General features: G+C 46.8%; 1 protein-coding gene across 5 annotated transcripts in view; it reads right to left on the reverse strand.

The window, feature by feature from the left end:
• LOC112214862 (sushi, von Willebrand factor type A, EGF and pentraxin domain containing 1) overlaps positions 1 to 25,698 on the reverse strand; it is a 141,761-nt gene that overhangs the window by 64,396 nt on the left and 51,667 nt on the right. For 4 of the 5 annotated variants that reach the window (XM_042327160.1, XM_042327161.1, XM_042327159.1 and 1 more), the window contains exons 4-6: positions 5,694 to 5,852; positions 5,308 to 5,487; positions 854 to 1,033 (exon numbers count right to left, since the gene is read on the reverse strand). In XM_042327160.1, the coding sequence (XP_042183094.1) occupies positions 854 to 1,033; positions 5,308 to 5,487; positions 5,694 to 5,852 (519 nt within the window). Of the gene's footprint in view, positions 1 to 853; positions 1,034 to 5,307; positions 5,488 to 5,693; positions 5,853 to 25,698 lie in introns of those variants that run through there. The other variant, XM_042327162.1, reaches the window with a different exon arrangement.

The following is a 25,698-nucleotide window of genomic DNA, read 5'->3' on the forward strand; positions in this document are numbered from 1 at the left end:
GGTGCCTCTGTGTGGTGAGTGTGTGTGCGTGCACGTGTTGGGCATGTGTGTGTGTGTGTGTGTGTGTACGTGTCGGGCATGTGTGTGTGTGTGTGTGTGGGCACGTGTTGGGCATGTGTGTGTGTGTGTGTGTGCACGTGTTGGGCATGTGTGTGTGTGTGTGTATGTGTGTGTGTGTGTGTGTGCCTGTGTCAGACATCTTTTGTTATGAGCAGGCAGATATTTCTCTAGAGTGATTTAGCGCGGCTGCAAGCAAATCCACACCATATGTTTAACCACTGTGTTCTGTTTCAAGTGTGTGTGTGCGTACAGTATTGTACACCAACACCCCAGTACATGCATCTTGCTCTGACCTTTCACCTAATAATTCATTGTCAGAGGAACAACGGAGGAATCACAGCACAGACACACTGAACTCCGTCAGACCAAGGGTGTGACGAGGGAGAGCAGGGTAGAATGAGGTTTCAGGGGGGAGAGCAGGGTAGAATGAGGTTTCAGGGGGAGAGCGGGGTAGAATGAGGTTTCAGGGGGAGAGCAGGGTAGAATGAGGTTTCAGGGGGAGAGCGGGGTAGAATGAGGTTTCAGGGGGAGAGCAGGGTAGAATGAGGTTTCAGGGGGAGAGCAGGGTAGAATGAGGTTTCAGGGGGAGAGCAAGGTAGAATGAGGTTTCAGGGGGAGAGCGGGGTAGAATGAGGTTTCAGGGGGAGAGCGGGGTAGAATGAGGTTTCAGGGGGGAAAGCGGGGTAGAATGAGGTTTCAGGGGGAGAGCGGGGTAGAATGAGGTTTCAGGGGGAGAGCAGGGTAGAATGAGGTTTCAGGGGGAGAGCGGGGTAGTAGGTTCCTGCAGGCTTACCCACACACCGTGGTTGGATCCCGCTCCACTGCGAGTCGGCCTGACAACTGAGCCTGGCGTCTCCCTCCAGCTTGTAGCCCTTGGCACAGCGCACCTCACACGCTGCCCTGTAGGAGGCGACACCCTTGCTGCAGTTCATGTGTCCGTGCTGGGGCGGGGAGAGGGTGGGACAGGAGCGCACTGCGGTACACAGAGAAGCAGAATAGGACACAAGACTTAGAGACTGCCAGTCTAACTGCAATGGAAATATCTGGTTAAACTAAGAGAAGGAGGAGAGGAGAGCGTGCGAGAGAGAGAGCAAGAGAGAGAGAGAGAGAGAGAGACAGACAGACAGACAGACAGACAGACAGACAGACAGACAGACAGACAGACAGACAGACAGACAGACAGACAGACAGACAGACAGACAGACAGACAGACAGAGACAGACTGGTAGAAAAAGAGGCAGATACAAAGAGGATTGAAGAAGGCTCCATTCCTAAAGAATACTGCATGTGTCTAAAACATTAGCTGAATAATTCATGGGACCTATCATTTGCTCTACAGCAATGATCATGAACGGCTGGTCCTAGTTAGCCTGATGTCTAACAGTGTCTGTTCAGTGTGCCGGTTCTCATCATCACTGACAGTCTTTCAGGAGACCCTCTCTCTATTAGTTGAACTGGCTGGGAGTCCCACAGTGGAACAAGACAGACTGACAGACAGATAGAGAGAGACACACACACACAGACATGCATGCAGACACACACACACACGCAGGCAGGCATCTATGCAAAAATATGCTCTCTCTCTCCCTCTCTCTCTCTCCCTCTCTTTCTCTCTCTCTCTCTCTCTCTCTCTCTCTCTCTCTCTCTCTCTCTCTCTCTCTCTCTCTCTCTCTCTCTCTCTCTCTCTCTCTCTCTCTCTCTCTTTTCTCTCTCTCTCTCTCTCTCTCTCTCTCTCTCTCTCTCTGCTGGCACACAGTAGTGATCACAGTAAACGTTTACCCGTAATTCAATCCGAACACACATGATCTTAATCTACAGTCAAAATGTTGACACACCAGCCAGATACTCTTCACACTGACTCCACACACCATGTTCCAACTTAACAAGCCTCTTACCAACTCTAATGTCTGTGGATTCGTGTGGGTGTGTGCGTGCGTGTCTTCCTGATAGGCCGATGTGTCCCATAAATGTTTGTGAATGCGTTGGAACGTCAGATGGAGATTCAGAACCTCTTTGAAGAAGTTCCCATTGTTGAATAATGAATTATAAAAGACACATGTGTTGAATAAAACCCTGCTGGGAGCAGTCTCTCTGTGTGTGTGTGTGTGTGTGTGTGTGTGTGTGTGTGTGTAGGGGTAATAATCAGGAACAGTGGTCGATGAATACGTTTTGGGTTCGCCCATGGGACTTATCATAAGAGTAAGAGTCCTGGCTAAACTCCCGATCTGGTCCCCCTAATCCCCAGTTTCCAATTGGATCATTGACCCCCCTCCTCTCCCCTGTAACTATTCCCAAGGTCATTGATGTACCTGAGAATGTGTTCTCAGTCAACTTGCCTGGTAAAATAAGGGTTAAATAAAATAAATAAATACACAGTGAAAATATGGCAGCTATATAATACCAACACTGAAATATGAGAATCACTCATATTTAGATGTGAATTAGATGTGATGAGTCAGACAATTGGTAAAGAACGAATAAGGAGAATGGAAGTAACATGATGAAAGACAGAAATGAACAGACCCTTATCTGTATAGCAGAAACATATCTGTATAGCAGACACATATCGGTATAGCAGACCCATATCGGTATAGCAGACACATATCTGTGTAGCAGACACATATCGGTATAGCAGACACATACGGTATAGCAGACACATATCGGTTTGGCAGACACATATCTGTGTAGCAGACACATATCTGTACAGCAGACACATATATATAGCAGACACATATCTGTACAGCAGACACATATCTGTATAGCAGATACATATCTGTATAGCAGACACATATCGGTATAACAGACACATTCTGTATAGCAGACACATATCTGTGTAGCAGACACATATCTGTACAGCAGACACATATCGGTATAACAGACACATTCTGTATAGCAGACACATATCGGTATAACAGACACATTCTGTATAGCAGACACATATCTGTATAGCAGACCCATATCTGTATAGCAGACACATATCAGTATAGCAGACACATATCTGTATGGCAGACCCATATTGGTATAGCAGACCCATATTGGTATAGCAGACACATATCGGTATAGCAGACACATATCTGTTTAGCAGACACATATTGGTATAGCAGACACATATCTGTTTAGCAGACCCATATTGGTATAGCAGACACATATCTGTATAGCAGACACATATCGGTATAGCAGACACATATATGTATAGCAGACACATAACGGTATAGCAGACACATATCGGTATAGCAGACACATATCTGTTTAGCAGACACATATCTGTATAGCAGACACATATCGGTATAGCAGACACATATATGTATAGCAGACACATAACGGTATAGCAGACACATATCGGTATAGCAGACACATATCTGTTTAGCAGACACATATCTGTATAGCAGACACATATTGGTATAGCAGACACATATCTGTATAGCAGACACATATTGGTATAGCAGACACATATTGGTATAGCAGACACATATCTGTATAGCAGACACATATCGGTATAGCAGACACATATCTGTATGGCAGACCCATATTGGTATAGCAGACCCATATTGGTATAGCAGACACATATCTGTATAGCAGACACATATTGGTGTAGCAGACACATATCGGTATAGCAGACACATATCTGTATAACAGACACATATCGGTATAGCAGACACATATTGGTATAGCAGACACATATCTGTATAGCAGACCCATATTGGTATAGCAGACACATATCGGTATAACAGACACATTCTGTATAGCAGACACATATCTGTGTAGCAGACACATATCTGTATAGCAGACACATATCGGTATAGCAGACACATATATGTATAGCAGACACATAACGGTATAGCAGACACATATCGGTATAGCAGACACATATCTGTTTAGCAGACACATATCTGTATAGCAGACACATATCGGTATAGCAGACACATATCGGTATAGCAGACACATATCGGTATAGCAGACACATATCTGTTTAGCAGACACATATCTGTTTTGCAGACACATATCTGTATAGCAGACACATATCGGTGTAGCAGACACATATTGGTATAGCAGACACATATCTGTATAGCAGACACATATTGGTATAGCAGACACATATTGGTATAGCAGACACATATCTGTATAGCAGACCCATATTGGTATAGCAGACCCATATTGGTATAGCAGACACATCTCTGTATAGCAGACACATATCGGTATAGCAGACACATATCTGTATGGCAGACCCATATTGGTATAGCAGACCCATATTGGTATAGCAGACACATATCTGTATAGCAGACACATATCGGTGTAGCAGACACATATCGGTATAGCAGACACATATCTGTATAACAGACACATATCGGTATAGCAGACACATATCGGTATAGCAGACACATATCTGTATAGCAGACCCATATTGGTATAGCAGACACATATCGGTATAGCAGACACATATCGGTATAGCAGACACATATCGGTATAGCAGACACATATCTGTTTAGCAGAAACATATTGGTATAGCAGACACATATTGGTATAGCAGACACATATCTGTATAGCAGACCCATATTGGTATAGCAGACCCATATTGGTATAGCAGACATATATCTGTATAGCAGACACATATCGGTGTAGCAGACACATATCTGTATAGCAGACACATATCGGTATAGCAGACACATATATGTATAGCAGACACATAACGGTATAGCAGACACATATCTGTATAGCAGACCCATATTGGTATAGCAGACACATATCGGTATAGCAGACACATATCGGTATAGCAGACACATATCGGTATAGCAGACACATATCTGTTTAGCAGACACATATCTGTTTAGCAGACACATATCTGTATAGCAGACACATATCGGTATAGCAGACACATATCGGTACAGCAGACACATATTGGACAGAAGGAAATATTGGGTGTGTACGTGTGTACATGCATTTAGTTACTGCGTGTGTGTGTGTGTGTGTGTGTGTGTGTGTGTGTGTGTGTGTGTGTGTGTGTGTGTGTGTGTGTGTGTGTGTGTGTGTGTGTGTGTGTGTGTGTGTGTGTGTGTGTGTGTGTGTGTGTGCATACTTCGCTACTGTGTATGTATGTGTGTTCTATTTAGCGTTGCAACATTTCAGAAACTTTCACTAAATTGCCTGGTTTTCCAGAAATCCTGGTTGAAGGATACTGGCATTCCTGATTACTTCCTCCTGATTCCAGGAATGCTACTACCATGGAATTTATTGACACTACCCTCTCACCTCTGCAGCTGGGCGGAGAGCCTGACCATGTCCCGTTTGGCTGGCACAGTCTGATGCCACTACCCTGTCGATCGTAGCCAGGCTGGCATCGCACCCCGCAGGCCGCATTGAACTGGTTATTACACACGTTGTGGATGAAGAAACCATTCCCTGGAGGAGACAGCTCTGGGCAGTACACCACTGGGGATGGAGAGGACGGAGAGATGGAGGGGAAGAGAAAAGGGTCAAAAGTGAAAAACGTTAGATGAGATAAGTTTCACTCGCTGCACTGACAGATTTAGATCGACTCCGGTCAAAAGTAGTGCACTATGTAGATTGTAAGGGATAGGGTGCCATTTGGGACGCGGCATAAGTGTGTGTAGCATGGACAGTCTGGACAGCGTTACCTTCGCAGGTCTTCCCTTGGGACCTGTAACCCTGCTTGCAGACACAGTCGCTGGGTGCTGTGCTGCCGGGTTGGGAGGTGTGGTGCTGGTCAGGACACAGCAGGCAGGTACTCAGGCCTCCTGGAGTGCCCTCCGGTTTGTAGGTTCCAGGTGGGCACGCTGTAAAGAGGAGACAGAGACAAAACACTTGGTGATAGACTAAACACACCTAGAAAAGTAATTTGTTGCATGTAAAAGGACTGATCACACACACGTAAATACTGTATACATACGCAAACACAAAAATCTATCCACGAGCAAATGCCGAGATCTCTGAACTGTATTATAGTCCTGTTGACTTAGCAGTTCTGCTTTGTGTTAGAAGCATCTGCGGCTGATCAGCCAAGTCAGGAAGCTGTCTGGTTATTGAGCTAGTGAGCTTGTTTTCAAACATTCCTCCATCTACAGATGTAGGATCTTAATTTGATCACCTTGTTGCAGAATACATGTTTTACTGAATTTGATGTTTAAAAAGGCTTCTGAAGTTTGTAATTTCCACTTTGAAATTTCCGACTTGATTTTCCCTTACAAAAAATATATCAACCCCTACACAAAGGGCCATTAATTACACTCCACATAATAATTCACATTTCCTGTTGGTGCAGGATTATATTCCTGCTGTAGCAAACTGGTTCATATTAAGATACTACATCTGTACTGTACACAATAAATCATCCTCACAGAAAAGGACGGCCATCTGAATGCATCCCTTGTGTTACAGACCAGTTAACTCTTCATAAAGTAAGTAAATTGAGAGAAACAATCGTGATCTCTCACTGTAATGGAATGGGCTACTTTCCATACTCAATCAACACTAATCAAACCAATGGCACACTGCATGGATTTAACAATAACATTTTGCAATATACAGTGCCTTCGGAAAGTATTCAGACCCCTTGACTTTTTCCACATTTTGGTACAGTAGGTTACATTTTGGTAGCCTTATTCAAAAATGGTTAAATCGTTTTTTCCCCTCATCAATCTACACACAACACCCCATAACAACAAAGAAAAAACAGGATTTTAGAAGTGTTTGCTAATTTATAAAAATGTAAAAAAAACTGTGGTACAGACAAAACAAATGGAAAATGAAAAGTGGATCGGCGGTGGCCCGAACGCCGGCCGAACAAGGAGAGGGACCGACTTCGACGGAAGTCATGACAGTAGTATATGGGGCTTGGTAACAAAATGGATGGCACTGTGATAGACTACATCTAATTTGCTGAGTAGAGTGTTGAAGGCTATTTTGTAAATTACATTGCCGAAGTCAAGGATCTGCAGGATAGTCAGTTTTACGAGGGTACGTTTGGCATGATAAGTGAAGGATGCTTTGTTGCGAAATAGGAAGCTGATTCTAGATTTAATTTTGGATTGGAGATGCTTAATGTGAGTCTGGAAGGAGAGTTTACAGTTTAACCAGACACCTAGATATTTGTAGTTGTCCACATATTCTAAGTCAGAACAGTCCAGAGTAGTGATGCTAGACGGGCGGGTGAGTGCAGGCAGCGATCAGTTGAAGAGCATGCATTTAGTTTTACTTGCCTTTAAGAGCAGTTGGAGGCCACGGAAGGAGAGTTGTATGGCATTGAAGCACGTCTGGAGGTTTGTTAACACAGTGTCCAAAGAAGGGCCAGAAGTATACAGAATGGTGACGTCTGCGTAGAGGTGGATCAGAGAATCACCAGCAGCAAGAGTGATATCATTGATGTATACAAAGAAAAGAGACTGCCCGAGAATTGAACCCTGTTGCACCCCCACAGAGACTGCCAGAGTTCCGGACAACAGGCCCACCGATTTGACAAACTGAACTATATCTGAAGTAGTTGGTGAACCAGGCAAGGCAGTCCTTTGAGAAACCAAGGCTGTTGAGTCTGCCAATAAGAATGAGGTGATTGACAGAGTCGAAGCCTTGGCGAGGTCGATGAAGACATTGTTGTCATGGCTGTGTGCTTAGGGTTGAGGTCCTATTGGAAGGTGAACCTGCGCCCCAGTCTGAGGTCCTGAGTGCTCTAGAGCAGGTTTTCATCAAAGATTTCTCTGTACTTTGCTCCCTTCATTTTTCCTGCCGCTGAAAAACATCCCCACAGCATGATGCTGCCACCACCATGATTCACTGTAGGGATGGTGCCAATCTTGGTTTTATCAGACCAGAGAATCTTGTTTCTCATGGTCTGAGAGTCTTTAGGTGCCTTTTGACAAACTCCAACTCCAAGCAAACTCCAAGAGTTCAGTTTGTCAAATCGGAGGGCCTGTTGTCCGGAACTCTGGCAGTCTCTATGGGGGTGCCACAGGGTTCAATTCTCGGGCCGACTCTTTTCTCTGTATTTTTCTGTCATTTGCCATTTACTGAGGAGTGGCTTCCGTCTGGCCACTCTACCATAAAGGCCTGATTGGTGGAGTGCTGCAGAGATGGTTGTCCTTCTGGAAGGTTCTCCCATCTTCACAGAGGGACTCTGAAGCTCTTTCAGAGTGACCATTGGGTTCTTGGTCACCTCCCTGACCAAGGCCCTTCTCCCCCGATTGCTCAGGTTGGCTGGGCGGCCAGCTCTAGGAAGAGTATTGGTGGTTCCAAACTTCTTCCATTTAATAATGATGGAGGGCACTGTGCTCTTTGGGACCTTCGATGCTGCAGAAATTTGTGCCTCGACACAATCCTGTCTCGGAGCTCTACGGACAATTCCTTTGACCTCATAGCTTGGTAAAAAAACAAACAAAGATTGAACCTTTATTTAACTAGGCAAGTCAGTCAAGAACAAATTCTTATTTATACTGACGGCCTACAGAGGCCAAACCCGGACGACGCTGGGCCAATTGTGCGCCGCTCTATGGGACTCCCAATCAAGGCCGGTTGTGATACATCCTGGATTCGAACCAGCGTGTCTGTAGTGACGCCTCTAGCACTGAGATGCAGTGCCGTAGATCACTGTACCATGCACTGTCATGTACTGTCAATTGTCAACTGTGGGACATTATAGACAGGTGTGTGCTTTTCCAAAACATGTCCAATCAATTGAATTTACCACAAGTGGACTCCAATCAAGTTTTAGAACCATCTCATGGATGATCAATGGAAACAGGATGCACCCGAGCTCAATTTCGAGTCTCAAAGCAAAAGGTCTGAATAATTATGTAAATAAGGTTTTTACGTTTTTTTATTTGTAATACATTTTCAAAAATGTCTAAAAAACTGGTTTTCTATTTGTCATTGCGGGGTTACTGTGTAGATTGCTGAGGATTATATTTTTAAAATATATATATTTTCGAATAAAGCTGTAACGTAACAAAATGTGGAACAAGTCAAAGGATCTGAACACTTTCCGACCGAAGGCACTGTATACAGTATACAGTTATCAAGAGAGCTAGACTGTCTAGGTAGACTGTCTAAGTCTAGGTATGGGCAAAGGACAGAAAACACTGAGGTAGCTTGTAACCAGAAAATACAGTACAGTGAGTGTTATAAAGAACCCATGGTGTTGATCTGACTATGTGGTGTTAAAACGTAAATAACTCCCCAACACTCCAGGGTTTCCAGGGTTCTTTTAGTGCCAAGATACCAGCAGCTGCAGTCTCTCTCTCTCTCTCTCTCTCTCTCTCTCTCTCTCTCTCCCTCCCTCCCCCCTCTCTCTCTCTCTCTCTCTCTCTCTCTCTCTCCCCCCCCCTCTCTCTCTCTCTCTCTCTCTCTCTCTCTCCCTCTCTCTCTCTCTGTTTGTTTCTTTCCTTCCCCCTCCCCCTCCCCCTCCCCATCTCTCTCTCTCTCCCTCTCTCTCTCCCTCTCTCTCTCTCTGTTTGTTTCTCTCCTCCACTCTTTCTTTCCTTCCCCCTCCCCGTCCCCCTCCCCATCTCTCTCTCTCTCTCTCTCTCTCTCTCTCTCTCTCTCTCTCTCTCTCTCTCTCTCCCCCTCTCTCTCTCTCTCTCTCTCTCTCTATTTGTTTCTCTCCACCACTCTTTCTTTCCTTCCCCCCTCTCTCATTCTCTCTCTTTGTCTCCCATCTTTCTCTCCCTCCCCCTCTTTCTCCCTCTCTCTCTCTCCCCCAACCTCTCTCTCTCTCTCATGCCCTGGTGTTAGGCCCTGGGCATCGTCCGGGAATGGATCCTCCATTCCAACACACACTCATTCCCCACCTAAACACACCAGGGTCAGCCAAGTGCCACTAACCAGCCGCCCGATCAGCAGCCGGGCACAGCCTGGAACAGCCCCCTCGCTCTCACCCACATCAAATGTGTGGACTATGTGGTTCTAACTAACTGCTCTGTTGCTATTTAATCTGTGTGTGTGTGTGTGTGTGTGTGTGTGTGTGTGTGTGTGTGTGTGTGTGTGTGTGTGTGTGTGTGTGTGTGTGTGTGTGTGTGTGTGTGTGTGTGCGCGTGTGTGATCTGATAACTGAAGTAGCCCATACACACTCCATAATATCCACCTTCTTTGAAGTCAGAGGTCAGACAGGCCTCACATAAGCAAGCAGCAGAATGTCTGGATGTCTTCTCACTTTGAGGCTCCTGGAACCCCTTTTACAGCCTCCATTTAAAATGTACAGGAAGCCCAGTTATTTATATGTGAATAATATTTCACTTGTAGTGAAACAGTGGAAATACTGTTTTAAAGTTTCATTTTAATTCCTGGACTGGAAACTTGGTCTGGGCTGGCTGGTCGGCTGGCTCAGGTGGACACCGGGGTTAGTAACAGACTTGGGCTCATATTCATACAGCATCTCAACGCAGGAGAGCTAATCTAGGATCAATTAAATTATGAAGAACAGACAGAAGGACCTGATCTTAGATCAGCACTCCAACTCTGAGACGCTTTGTGGATTTGGGCCCTGGAATCTTCTCTACAGGGGGAGAGTACAGAGGAACCAGACCTGCCTCTCACTGAGACACACACTGTGTGCTGGGAGCGAGGGAGAGGGAGGGAAAGAGAAGGAGGGATGGATAGAGGGAGAAGAAGAATGAGAGAAAGGTAGACAAATAACTCTGAGAACGCCGAAATGAACGACGGTGTTGGAAAGAGAATGTTGTGAACTTCCAAAATGTGTACCAGCAAAGCGTACCAGTGATACATGATCCTACATGTGTATCGGATGAACTGAATGGGTCTCCATCCTTTCATGAGTTATGTTCAGAAATACCATTGAACTGACCTTAGCCAAGAAGACCAACTGATAGTGGATTTGAGACTGGAAAAGACTGACGAAAACCCTAAAAGTATATCAATAGCAAGAACCATGCAACACATCTGCTTCAGGCTGCAATGACCCACAAAGAGAGTGCTTTACATCTCCAAGGGACAAATCCACTGTCTGACTCCTATCTATACCCTCCATTTGGGCAGGAAGTGGGCCGTCACGGGTCCAGTCCAGATGATCTGTACATCGGAGAGAGTACGCCCAGGCCCAGGCTAAAATACCCTCACGGAGTGGAGCAGAATGGACCAACACTAGGGACTAATTGAAGTAGAAAAAAACTATGTGGAGCAGGAGAAGGAGAGCCGCTGCTCTAGCAGCCAGCTGCGTAACTCCTGGGTAATGAGTTTCAAACCCTCTTCCTCCCGGAAACCCCAGAATGGAGGAGGAGGAAGACAATTACAGAGTGTGTCCCTCTCTTTCTCAGGGTCTGTGACCTCACTCTCTCTGCTGCCTGAAATAAAACACACTTACTAAATCAGTTTGGTCAGGCTGAGTGAGAGAGAGTGTTGTGAGTGTTTAACCCTGACGGAGATGAGGATTCAGATGATAGTGTTTGTTGAAAGCTCAGAGCTTTTGCTTTCCTACTTCAGCCTACCATTTAAATGTCTGAAACCCGAATGGTATCCCCGCAGAAAGAGGAAAGGGCATAGGTTTCGGGGTCAATATTAACGAAAATGTGCGCGAGACGTCAATACTCAAGCGCACGGGGACATAGTGGTAGGATGTCGGGAGGACTTACAGTAATTGTCCATCACTTTTAGCACAGTAACATACAGTACCAGACAGCTTCGTCTCCCTCACTTCTTCCTCATAAAATGACGAAGTGAGTCATTTCGACTGGCCCGCGAACCAACCACAGGAGCCAAAGAGGTCTCTAAAGGAGCCAAAGGAGTCGCTATCACACGGGAATCTTCTTTATCTCTGGCGACCGCCGCGAGCCTGTCTTCGATTAGTGGGATCGAAACAGACAAACGGAAACCCTGAACGTGAATCCTGAAGAATACCCAGCACATCTGCACATCTCTGTTCCCACCCGACAGACAGCATCATTTCGATCTCTGACTGACAGATTCGCTGAGTCTAACAAATCCCTCTCTGTGCCTCTTCCTTAGTTCATCTTTCTCTTCCCATGTGGGGAACAAAGGAGGAACATACTGCATAAATCACAGTTATTTTGTTTGTTCTCTGAAAATTGCCATAGCTATCCTTTTAAGTCTAGATAAAAATAGGAAACCTATCTTAAGCTTAATATCTACTGTACTGATGTGCAGATGCAATGCCTGTGGTCCTCCTTTGTAAATGGGTGTACGCTGTAGCCTAAAGCCTACTGTACGCCTTTTCTCTTCTAAAGACTAACAATTGAGACAGAACAAGTCAAACACACATCTGAACGGTCTCTAACTCTGGACCGCAGACACACCACTTGTGGCCAGACAAGGCCTCGTGTTGTGATTCTGTTGGGTGGGTTTTAAATCCCTGTGTTTTTAAAAGAGAAAACAACGTTCACACGCAAGGACACTTTCTGTTCTTAACAATAACATGACTTCACATGCATTAAGACCGCAAACCGACACTGTAAATGTCCAGTTAGCCGGGGGTAAAAAAACTTCAAAGACTCAGGAACTGTAGCTACATGATAACATATTATACACCTCAATGTGACATATTGTCTCGAGGTCAACAGAGGAGTTCATGTCAAAAAAGGCAACTGATACCGTGGACAATTTTAGTTTGAGTATCCGGCACTCCTAGGGTCATAGGGCACACTAACACATAACACACACACACACACACACACACACACACACACACACACACACACACACACACACACACACACACACACACACACACACACACACACATGCCTCCAGTCCCTAATCACTGAGCCCTCTGTCATCTTTCTCAGTCACCCTTAAGTTATTAACCGTGACACCGTGGCCACCACTGGTTTCCATGACAACAGCACACACACACACACACACACACACACACACACACACACACACACACACACACACACACACACACACACACAGCATTCCCTAATCATACAAAGGCCTTGTGGAATTCCGAAGCTATAGCCTAAGTCACAGAAAACCATAGAGCTGTAATGTACCACTGATATGAGGACTGGTGTCCAGCTGCCCAGATGTCTGGGGAGGGGGATACAGCGGCCCATCTGGCCAGGAACATGGGGGGAGACTTTCATGGGAAAACCCCTCCCCAGATGTCTCTCTGGATCCTCCAGACTGGTGTCCTGGATGGGAACTGTCGTCCAACGTCTGTCTTTCCTTCCCTGTTTAGCTGCTTACTGCATCTCATCCCCATAGAAATCTGAGTTTACCCAAATTGCTACATACCTCTGGTGGATTTTCTTGCACATTATGGTTGCGTCCCAAATAGAACCCAATTCCCTATGTTGTGCACTACCTTCGACCAGGGCTTTGGAGATGCAGACTATACACAAAAAAAAAAAAGATGCTATCTAGAACCTGAAAGGGTTCTGCGGCTGTCCGTATAGGAGAGCCCTTTGAAGAACCCTTTTTTACAGGAGGAACCTTTCTGGTTCCAGGTAGAACCCTTTTGGGTTCCAAGTAGAATTGTTTCTACAGGAAGCTCTACATGGAACCTAAAAGGGTTCTAACTGGAAGCAAAAAGGGTTCTCCTATGGGGACAGCAGAAAAACCCTTTTTTGTTTCCAGCTTCTTCAAGTTAGTCCAAGAAAACAAAGCAAACCCACCAAAATAACAGCAAAAACACAGGTTGTTCTTGTTCCTAGAAGATTAGTTGCACAATGGGTCAAGTTGAATTCAGAGATGGCTGTCAACTGAGAAATACATGAATAACAAAATAATAATTACCCAATCAACACTCATAACTCCCTTTTGTTGCCACTATTCATATTCCCATGAACCTCATATTTTCCAAGTGCTTTCACGACTCCTTGGAAGTGACATGACTCTCTCTCTCTCACACACACACACACACACACACACACACACACACACACACACACACACACACACACACACACACACACACACACACACACACACACACACACACACACACAGAGAGTAGCTATAATGACACGTTTACCTGGTGGGCCAGTGGCGTTCGCAGGCCTTTCCACTAATCACTCCTGCTGACAGAACAGAGAACACAGCAGCAGCAGCTGTAGGCCTCTAATACATTAGACAGTGTTAACAACAAGAGGGGTTAACTATCTAACTAACAGATAAAGTACATGGTCGCTTAGAGGACGCTATACATCATCCAACACTTACGGTTCAACCACATACATACGCATCATACAGACACACATACACACACACACACACACACACACACTTATTCCACTGAGGAACATTACTGTTTTAAGAGTAGACAGACCAGGGTGTCAGGAATGGACAGGGGGTTGAGGTGGGGGATGGTGGAGGGTTCGCAGTTCAGGCAGTGGAGCTGTGTTCACTCATATGGGTCCTGGTTTGGACTGATAGCTGAAAGTGAGGGAAAGAGTGTAAGAGTGTATGAGAGAGCGAGATAAAGAGGGAAATATATATATATATATACAGTGGGGCAAAAAAGTATTTAGTCAGACACCAATTGTGCAAGTTCTCCCACTTAAAAAGATGAGATAGGCCTGTAATTTTCATCATAGGTACACTTCAACTATGACAGACAAATTGAGAAGAAAAAAATCCAGAAAATCACATTGTAGGATTTTAATGAATTTATTTGCAAATTGTGGTGGAAAATAAGTATTTGGTCAATAACAAAAGTTTATCTCAATACTTTGTTATATACCCTTTGTTGGCAATGACAGAGGTCAAACGTTTTCTGTAAGTCTTCACAAGGTTTTCACACACTGTTGCTGGTATTTTGGCCCATTCCTCCATGCAGATCTCCTCTAGAGCAGTGATGTTTTGGGGCTGTTGCTAGGCAACACGGACTTTCAACTCCCTCCAAAGATTTTCTTTGGGGTTGAGATCTGGAGACTGGCTAGGCCACTCCAGGACCTTGAAATGCTTTTTACGAAACCACTCCTTATATTTTGGTTTCATCTGACCATATGACATTCTCCCAATCTTCTTCTGGATCATCCAAATGCTCTCTAGCAAACCTCAGACGGGCCTGGACATGTACTGGCTTAAGCAGGGGGACACGTCTGGCACTGCAGGATTTGAGTCCCTGGCGGCGTAGTGTGTTACTGATGGTAGGTTTTGTTACTTTGGTCCCAGCTCTCTGCATGTCATTCACTAGGTCCCCCCATGTGGTTCTGGGATTTTTGCTCACCGTTCTTGTGATCATTTTGACCCCACGAGGTGAGATCTTGCCCCAGATCGAGGGAGATTATCAGTGGTCTTGTATGTTTTCCATTTCCTAATAATTGCTCCCACAGTTGATTTCTTCAAACCAAGCTGCTTACCTATTGCAGATTCAGTCTTCCCAGCCTGGTGCAGGTCTACAATTTTGTTTCTGGTGTCCTTTGACAGCTCTTTGGTCTTGGCCATAGTGGAGTTTGGAGTGTGACTGTTTGAGGTTGTGGACAGGTGTCTTTTATACTGATAACAAGTTCCAACAGGTGCCATTAATACAGGTAACGAGTGGAGGACAGAGGAGCCTCTTAAAGAAGAAGTTACAGGTCTGTGAGAGCCAGATATCTTGCTTGTTTGTAGGTGACCAAATACTTATTTTCCACCATAATTTGCAAATAAATTCATAAAAAATCCTACAATGTGAGTTTCTGGATTTTTCTTCTTCTCATTTTGTCTGTCATAGTTGAAGTGTACCTATGATGAAAATTACAGGCCTCCCTCATCCTTTTAAGTGAGAGAACTTGCACAATTGGTGGCTGACTAAATACTTTTTGCCCCACTGTATATATATATATATATATATATATATATATATATATATATATATATATATATATATAGAGAGAGAGAGAGAGAGAGAGGCCCTTGTTCCAGAGTACAGCTGCAGACTTCCTGAGCCCCCCGTCCCATCCCGTCCCCATTCAGACCCCTGCCCCTGGGCCTCAGACAGAGCGTGTGCCCCCTCTTCATCACCTCTCCCTGCAGGACCTAACGCTGGACAGACCACAAAACACCCTGACACCCAGACATTAACACAACGCCTACTGAGAGATGGGGTCAATGCTAAGGGAGAGGAGAGAGGTTGAGGAGGGAGAGGAGAGAGAGAGACAGAGAGGGATAGAGTCCGAGGCCCTCAGACAAAGAGAGAGACAGAGAGGGATAGAGTCCGAGGCCCTCAGACAAAAAGAGGTCATACAAAAAAGAGTCAGAAAGGGCATACACCGCCACATGTGAAGCTTGTGTATGCAGTGAGCATACGTGTGTGTGTGTGTGTGTGTGTGTGTGTGTGTGTGTGTGTGTGTGTGTGTGTGTGTGTGTGTGTGTGTGTGTGTGTGTGTGTGTGTGTGTGTGTGTGTGTGTGTGTGTGTGTGTGTGCGTGCGTGTGTGCGTGCGTGTGTGCGTGTGTGTGTGTGGTGCAGGGTTCCCCAACTGGCGGCCAATGATTTTATTTGCTCCCCAAAGTTTTCTGAGCAAAAAGATTAATATTATTATTTGAATTTTCATTGATGGACATGAAAGACTATAAAAACACCAGGAAATCAGCTCAAAGTGATTTTAATTTAGGAAATCTGTTCCCAAGTATTCCCAAGCATAATAGGCTGCATTTACACAAGCAGCACAATTCTGATCTTTTTTTAACTAATTGGTCTTTTGAACGATCACATCAGATATTTTTCTGAGCTGATATGATTGGTGAAAATACCAAATTAGTGAGAAAAGAAAGATCCGAATTGGGCTGCCTGTCACGCCCTGGTCGAAGTATTTTGTGTTTATCTTCATGTATTGGGTCAGGCCAGGGTGTGGCATGGGTTTTTGTATGTGGTGTGTATATATTGGGATTGTAGCTAGTGGGGTGATCTAGCAAAGTCTATGGCTGTCTGGAGTGGTTCTCAATCAGAGGCAGGTGTTTATCGTTGTCTCTGATTGGGAACCATATTTAGGCAGCCGTATTCTTTGAGTTTGTCGTGGGTGATTGTCCTTAGTGTCCTTGTTCCTGTCTCTGTGTTTGCACCAGATAGGGCTGTTTCAGTTTTCGTTACGTTCATTTACGTTCTTTGTTTTTGTAGTGTTTGTATTGATTCGTGTTACTTCAGTTTATTAAACATGGATCGCAATCTACACGCCGCATTTTGGTCCGACTCCCCTTCACCACAAGAGAACCGTTACAGAATCACCCACCACAAACAGACCAAGCAGCGTGTCAACAGGCAGGAGCCACAGGAGAGGCAACAGAGGCAGCAGCAGCAGCAGCAGCTGCAGTGGGAGAGGCTGCACTACCTGGAGAAATGGACATGGGAAGACGAACTGGACGGTAAAGGACCCTGGGCTCAGCCTGGAGAATATCGCCGCCCCAAGGAAGAACTGGAGGCGGCGAAAGCTGAGAGAAGCAGGTATGAGGAGGCAGCACGGCGAAGTGGATGGAAGCCCAGGAGTCAGCCCCAAAAATTTCTTGGGGGCACAGGCACAGTGTTATGCAGTGGTGCGCACGGTGTCCCAAGTGCGGGTGCATAGCCCGGTGCGGTATATTCCAGCTCCTCGTATCGGCCAGGCTAGAGTGGGCATCGAGCCAGGTAAGGTTGGGCAGGCTCGGTGCTCAAGAGCTCCAGTGCGCCTGCACGGTCCGGTCTATCCAGTACCACCTCCACACACCAGCCCTCCGGTGGCAGCTCCCCGCACCAGGCTTCCTGTGCGTGTCCTCGGTTCAGTACCACCAGTGCCAGCACCACGCATCAGGCCTACAGTGCGCCTCGCCTCTCCAGCGCTGCCGGAGCCTTTCTCCTCTCCTGCGCTGCCGGAGTCTCCCGCCTCTTCAGCGCAGCCAGAGCCTTCCTCCTCTACAGCGCTGCTGGAGTCTCCCGCCTGTTCAGCGCAGCCAGAGCTGCCGGCCTGCATGGAGCAGCCAGAGCTGCCGGCCTGCATGGAGCAGCCAGAGCTGCCGGCCTGCATGGAGCAGCCAGAGCTGCCGGCCTGCATGGAGCAGCCAGAGCTGCCGGCCTGCATGGAGCAGCCAGAGCTGCCGGCCTGCATGGAGCAGCCAGAGCTGCCGGTCTGCATGGAGCAGCCAGAGCTGCCGGTCTGCATGGAGCAGCCAGAGCTGCCGGTCTGCATGGAGCAGCCAGAGCTGCCGGTCTGCATGGAGCAGCCAGAGCTGTCGGTCTGAGCTGTCGGTCTGCATGGAGCAGCCAGAGCTGTCGGTCTGAATGGAGCAGCCAGAGCTGTCGGTCTGAGCTGTCGGTCTGCATGGAGCAGCCAGAGCTGTCGGTCTGAATGGAGCAGCCAGAGCTGTCGGTCTGCAAGGAGCTGCCAGTCTGCAAGGAGCTGCCAGTCTGCAAGGAGCTGCCAGTCTGCACGGAGCCACCAGAGCTGCCAGTCTGTAAGAAGCCACCAGAGCTGTCAGCCTACATGGAGCAGCCAGAGCCGCCAGTCAGCGTGGAGCAGCCAGAGCCGCCAGTCAGCATGGAGCAGCCAGATCTTTCAGTCTGCCAGGATCCGCCAGTCAGCCAGACTCTTCCAGATCTGCCAGTCAGCCAGACTCTTCCAGATCTGCCAGTCAGCCAGACTCTTCCAGATCCGTCAGTCAGCCAGACTCTTCCAGATCCGCCAGTCAGCCAGACTCTTCCAGATCCGTCAGTCAGCCGGACTCTTCCAGATCTGCCAGTCAACCGGACTCTTCCAGATCCGCCAGTCAACCGGACTCTTCCAGATCTGCCAGTCAGCCGGACTCTTCCAGATCTGCCAGTCAACCGGACTCTTCCAGATCTGCCAGTCAACCGGACTCTTCCAGATCTGCCAGTCAACCGGACTCTTCCAGATCTGCCAGTCAACCGGACTCTTCCAGATCTGCCAGTCAACCGGACTCTTCCAGATCTGCCAGTCAACCGGACTCTTCCAGATCTGCCAGTCAACCGGACTCTTCCAGATCTGCCAGTCAACCGGACTCTTCCAGATCTGCCAGTCAGCCGGACTCTTCCAGATCTGCCAGTCAGCCAGACTCTTCCAGATCTGCCAGTCAGCCAGACTCTTCCAGATCTGCCAGTCAGCCAGACTCTTCCAGATCTGCCAGTCAGCCAGACTCTTCCAGATCTGCTAGTTAACCAGACTCTTCCAGATCTGCTAGTCAACCGGGATCTGCCAGGATCTGCCAGGATCTGCCAGTCGGCCAGTCGGCCAGGATCCGCCAGTCGGCCAGGATCCGCCAGTCAGCCAGGATCTGCCAGCCAGCCAGGATCTGGTAGATCCATCAACCTGCCTGAGCTTCCTCTCACTCCCGAGCTTCCTCTCACTCCCGAGCTTCCTCTCACTCCCAAGCTTCCCCTCACTCCCGAGCTTCCCCTCACTCCCGAGCTTCCCCTCAGTCCCGATCTGCTCCTCAGTCCAGTGGGGTTCTGGGTGAGGACTACTAGGCCATGGTCGGCGGCGAGGGTGGACTATCCAGGAGAGGGGACTAAGACATTGACTGAGTGGGGTCCACGTCCCGCGCCGGAGCTGCCACCATGGACAGACGCCCACCCAGACCCTCCCTATTGTTTTGAGGTGCGTTCGGGATTCCGCACCTTAGGGGGGGGGTTCTGTCCCGCCCTGGTCGAAGTATTTTGTGTTTATCTTCATGTATTGGGTCAGGCCAGGGTGTGGCATGGGTTTTTGTATGTGGTGTGTATATATTGGGAGTGTAGCTAGTGGGGTGATCTAGCAAAGTCTATGGCTGTCTGGAGTGGTTCTCAATCAGAGGCAGGTGTTTATCGTTGTCTCTGATTGGGAACTATATTTAGGCAGCCATATTCTTTGAGTTTGTTGTGGGTGATTGTCCTTAGTGTCCTTGTTCCTGTCTCTGTGTTTGCACCAGATAGGACTGTTTTGGTTTTCGTTACGTTCATTTACGTTCTTTGTTTTTGTAGTGTTTGTATTGATTCGTGTTACTTCAGTTTATTAAACATGGATCGCAATCTACACGCCGCATTTTGGTCCGACTCTCCTTCACCACAAGAGAACCGTTACACTGCCTGTGTAAACGCAGCCATAGAGAGACATACTGTATGTGAACGTGTCCCAATCTAATCAAGGTTTGCACAACTCTGCACAACTTCCGGTGCCCTGCACAACTTCCGGCGCCGACAGAGATGGCCGCCTCGCTTCGCGTTCCTAGGAAACTATGCAGTTTTTTGTTTTTTTACATGTTATTTCTTACACTAGTACCCCAGGTCATCTTAGGTTTCATTACATACAGCCGAGAAGAACTACTGAATATAAGATCAGCGTCAACTCACCATCAGTACGACCAAGAATATGTTTTTCGCGATGCGGATCCTGTGTTCTGCCTTACAACCAGTGTAACGGAGTGGATTACATGCAGCGACCCGAAAAAACGACTCAGAAAAAGAGGGAAACGAAGCGGTCTTCTGGTCAGACTCCGGAGACGGGCACATCGTGCACCACTCCCTAGCATTCTTCTCGCCAATGTCCAGTCTCTTGACAACAAGGTTGATGAAATCCGAGCAAGGGTAGCATTCCAGAGGGACATCAGAGACTGCAACGTTCTCTGCTTCACGGAAACATGGCTAACTGGAGAGACGCAATCCGAAGCGGTGCAGCCAGCGGGTTTCTCCACGCATCGCGCCGACAGAAACGAACATCTTTCTGGTAAGAAGAGGGGCGGGGGCGTATGCCTTATGGCCAACGTGACATGGTGTGATGAAAGAAACATACAGGAACTCAAATCCTTCTGTTCACCTGATTTAGAATTCCTCACAATCAAATGTAGACCGCATTATCTACCAAGAGAATTCTCTTCGATTATAATCACAGCCGTATATATCCCCCCAAGCAGACACATCGATGGCTCTGAACAAACTTTATTTAACTCTCTGCAAACTGGAAACGATTTATCCGGAGGCTGCATTCATTGTAGCTGGGGATTTTAACAAGGCTAATCTGAAAACAAGACTCCCTAAATTTTATCAGCATATCGATTGCGCAACCAGGGGTGGAAAGACCCTGGATCATTGTTACTCTAACTTCCGCGACGCATATAAGGCCCTGCCCTGCCCCCTTTCGGAAAAGCTGACCACGACTCCATTTTGTTGATCCCTGCCTACAGACAGAAACTAAAACAAGAGGCTCCCACGCTGAGGTCTGTCCAACGCTGGTCCGACCAAGCTGACTCCACACTCCAAGACTGCTTCCATCACGTGGACTGGGAGATGTTTCGTATTGCGTCAGACAACAACATTGACGAATACGCTGATTCGGTGTGCGAGTTCATTAGAACGTGCGTTGAAGATGTCATTCCCATAGCAACGATTAAAACATTCCCTAACCAGAAACCTTGGATTGATGGCAGCATTCGCGTGAAACTGAAGGCACGAACCACTGCTTTTAATCAGGGCAAGGTGTCTGGTAACATGGCTGAATACAAACAGTACAGCTATTCCCTCCGCAAGGCTATCAAACAAGCTAAGCGCCAGTACAGAGACAAAGTAGAATCTCAATTCAACGGCTCAGACACAAGAGGCATGTGGCAGGGTCTACAGTCAATCACGGACTACAGGAAGAAACCCAGCCCAGTCACGGACCAGGATGTCTTGCTCCCAGGCAGACTAAATAACTTTTTGCCCGCTTTGAGGACAATACAGTGCCACTGACACGGCCTGCAACGAAAACATGCGGTCTCTCCTTCACTGCAGCCGAAGTGAGTAAAACATTTAAACGTGTTAACCCTCGCAAGGCTGCAGGCCCAGACGGCATCCCCAGCCGCGCCCTCAGAGCATGCGCAGACCAGCTGGCCGGTGTGTTTACGGACATATTCAATCAATCCCTATACCAGTCTGCTGTTCCCACATGCTTCAAGAGGGCCACCATTGTTCCTGTTCCCAAGAAAGCTAAGGTAACTGAGCTAAACGACTACCGCCCGTAGCACTCACATCCGTCATCATGAAGTGCTTTGAGAGACTAGTCAAGGACCATATCACCTCCACCCTACCTGACACCCTAGACCCACTCCAATTTGCTTACCGCCCAAATAGGTCCACAGACGATGCAATCTCAACCACACTGCACACTGCCCTAACCCATCTGGACAAGAGGAATACCTATGTGAGAATGCTGTTCATCGACTACAGCTCGGCATTCAACACCATAGTACCCTGCAAGCTCGTCATCAAGCTCGAGACCCTGGGTCTCGACCCCGCCCTGTGCAACTGGGTTCTGGACTTCCTGACGGGCCGCCCCCAGGTGGTGAGGGTAGGCAACAACATCTCCTCCCCACTGATCCTCAACACTGGGGCCCCACAAGGGTGCGTTCTGAGCCCTCTCCTGTACTCCCTGTTCACCCACGACTGCGTGGCCATGCACGCCTCCAACTCAATCATCAAGTTTGCGGACGACACAACAGTGGTAGGCTTGATTACCAACAACGACGAGACGGCCTACAGGGAGGAGGTGAGGGCCCTCGGAGTGTGGTGTCAGGAAAATAACCTCACACTCAACGTCAACAAAACTAAGGAGATGATTGTGGACTTCAGGAAACAGCAGAGGGAACACCCCCATCCACATCGATGGAACAGTAGTGGAGAGGGTAGCAAGTTTTAAGTTCCTCGGCATACACATCACAGACAAACTGAATTGGTCCACTCACACAGACAGCATCGTGAGGAAGGCGCAGCAGCGCCTCTTCAACCTCAGGAGGCTGAAGAAATTCGGCTTGTCACCAAAAGCACTCACAAACTTCTACAGATGCACAATCGAGAGCATCCTGGCGGGCTGTATCACCGCCTGGTATGGCAACTGCACCGCCCTCAACCGTAAGGCTCTCCAGAGGGTAGTGAGGTCTGCACAACGCATCACCGGGGGCAAACTACCTGCCCTCCAGGACACCTACACCACCCGATGCTACAGGAAGGCCATAAAGATCATCAAGGACATCAACCACCCGAGCCACTGCCTGTTCACCCCGCTGTCATCCAGAAGGCGAGGTCAGTACAGGTGCATCAAAGCTGGGACCGAGAGACTGAAAAACAGCTTCTATCTCAAGGCCATCAGACTGTTAAACAGCCACCACTAACATTGAGTGGCTACTGCCAACACACTGTCAATGACACTGACTCTACTCCAGCCACTTTAATAATGGGAATTGATGGGAAATGATGTAAATATATCACTAGCCACTTTAAACAATGCTACCTTATATAATGTTACTTACCCTACATTATTCATCTCATATGCATACGTAGATACTGTACTCTATATCATCGACTGCATCCTTATGTAATACATGTATCACTAGCCACTTTAACTATGCCACTTGGTTTACATACTCATCTCATATGTATATACTGTACTCGATATCATCTACTGTATCTTGCCTATGCTGCTCTGTACCATCACTCATTCATATATCCTTATGTACATATTCTTTATCCCCTTAACACTGTGTATAAGACAGTAGTTTTTTTTGTTGGAATTGTTAGTTAGATTACTTGTTCGTTATTACTGCATTGTCGGAACTAGAAGCACAAGCATTTCGCTACACTCGCATTAACATCTGCTAACCATGTGTATGTGACAAATAAAATTTGATTTGATTTGATTTGATTTGAAATGATTATTTTCTACAGAAATATATTTCTTTGGGCTTCATGTGGTCAATTATTTGTAATTATGTTCTGCCCTGGTCTAGCGTGTTTATTGTGAGTGTGTGTCTAGCATGTGTGTAGCATGCCTGTCTCTGTCTTCGCCTTCTGAGTACGTGTGTTGTCACTGTGCCCTTGTATGGTAGGCCTCTGGGCAGCCCCCAGGAAGAGGAATTAGAGCGCATTTAACAAAGGGTGTTTCTACTCTGTGTAATGGCTACTTACACAGAGTAGGGGGGGAGGGGACAAGGAGTGGATGGAGGAGTGTTAATGATGAGCAGTTAGGCTGAGCCTGACGCTACTGGCAGTTTCACGGCTGCTCGTATTTCAAGCCGCCCTGCACACACGCAGAACACACAAATTAGCACACACACACACACACACACACACACACACACACACGCACACGCACACGCACACGCACACACACACACACACACACACACACACACACACACACACACACACACACACACACACACACACACACACACACACACAGCCTGTTTACAAAAAGAGCTGCGTTTGTTTTACGGACCTAGTCCCTGTCTTCCATCACATTCCCTCTCTCAAAGAAATCAGTTAAAGCTTTATGGACCTACAGTATAAGGCTACACTTATACAGGCAGCCCAATTCTGATCTTTTTTCCAATAAATGGTTTTCTGACCAACCTTTTGGCCAATATCAAATCCTTTCACATCAGATATTTTTCAGAGCTGATCTGATATCTAATTATCTAATTAGTGAAGAAAAGAGCAGAATCGAGCTGCCTGTGGGTTGTTCCACAAAACGGGTGCTTTTTGGACATGCAAACTCTTTAAGAAATTAACTTTATAACATCTCTTCATTCACCATTGATTTGCACGGAGGATGTGTTTAGCCTACGGAAAAACACCTTTTCTCATCTCAGGCAATAAAATCCTCTGAAGTAAGATAATTTAACCTTACTAGTATGTAACTGCCTAACTATTTAAAATCAGGTTTAAGATAAATCCAAAATGATGTAATTGATCAAGAATCCTTGTACAATTAAATTCACATATAACATCAAACTGATAAGGTTACTGTTGGGCCTCTAACAGGGTTGACGATAACACAGCATCAAAATGACTTTAAAATGATGGTGAAACTTGGAGAAATTTCTGGATTAAGTGCATTGTCGAGAAGGAACCTGCAAAGTAAGCATTTTGTTGAAGGACGTATACATACATACATACATACAACTAATAACACTTGAAACTGAATAAGGTGTTGGGCCACCGCGAGCTACCAGAAAAGCTTCAATGTGCCTTGACATAGATTCTACAAGTGGACCTAAACCATGGCAGGAAAATGCACACCACGCCATAACACCTTGTTGCGTTGTGGCCATAGACAGAAACTCAGCAAGAAAAGTAACGTCCCTTTTTCAGGACCCTGTCTTTCAAAGATCATTCGTAAAAATCCAAATAACTTCACAGATCTTCATTGTAAAGGGTTTAAACACTGTTTCCCATGCTTGTTCAATGAACCATAAACAATTAATGAACATGCACCTGTGGAAAGGTAGTTAAGACACTAACAGCTTTAAGGCAATTAAGGTCACAGTTATGAAAACTTTGGATACTAAAGAGGCCTTTCTACAGAATCTGAAAAACACCAAAAGAAAGATGCCTATGCTTCCTGCTCATCTGCGTGAACGTGCCTTAGGCATGCTGCAGGAGGCATGAGGACTACAGATGTGGCCAGGGCAATAAATTGCAATGTCCGTACTGTGAGACGCCTAAGAGAGCACCACAGGGAGACAGGAAGGACAGCTGATCGTCTTCGCTGTGGCAGACCGCGTGTAACAACACCTGCACATGATCGGTACATCCGAACATCACACCTGCGGGACAGGTACAGGTTGGCAACAACAATTGCCCGAGTTACACCAGGAACGCACAATCCCTCCATCAGTGCTCAGATTTTCCGCAATAGGCTGAGAGGCTTGTAGGCTTGTAGGCCTGTTGTAAGGCAGGTCCTCCCCAGACATTCCCGGCAACAACGTCGTCTATGGGCACAAACCCACCGTCGCTG

Source organism: Oncorhynchus tshawytscha, linkage group LG09 (genome assembly GCF_018296145.1).
Source record: "Oncorhynchus tshawytscha isolate Ot180627B linkage group LG09, Otsh_v2.0, whole genome shotgun sequence".
In the NCBI taxonomy this organism is placed as follows: Eukaryota; Metazoa; Chordata; class Actinopteri; order Salmoniformes; family Salmonidae; genus Oncorhynchus; species Oncorhynchus tshawytscha.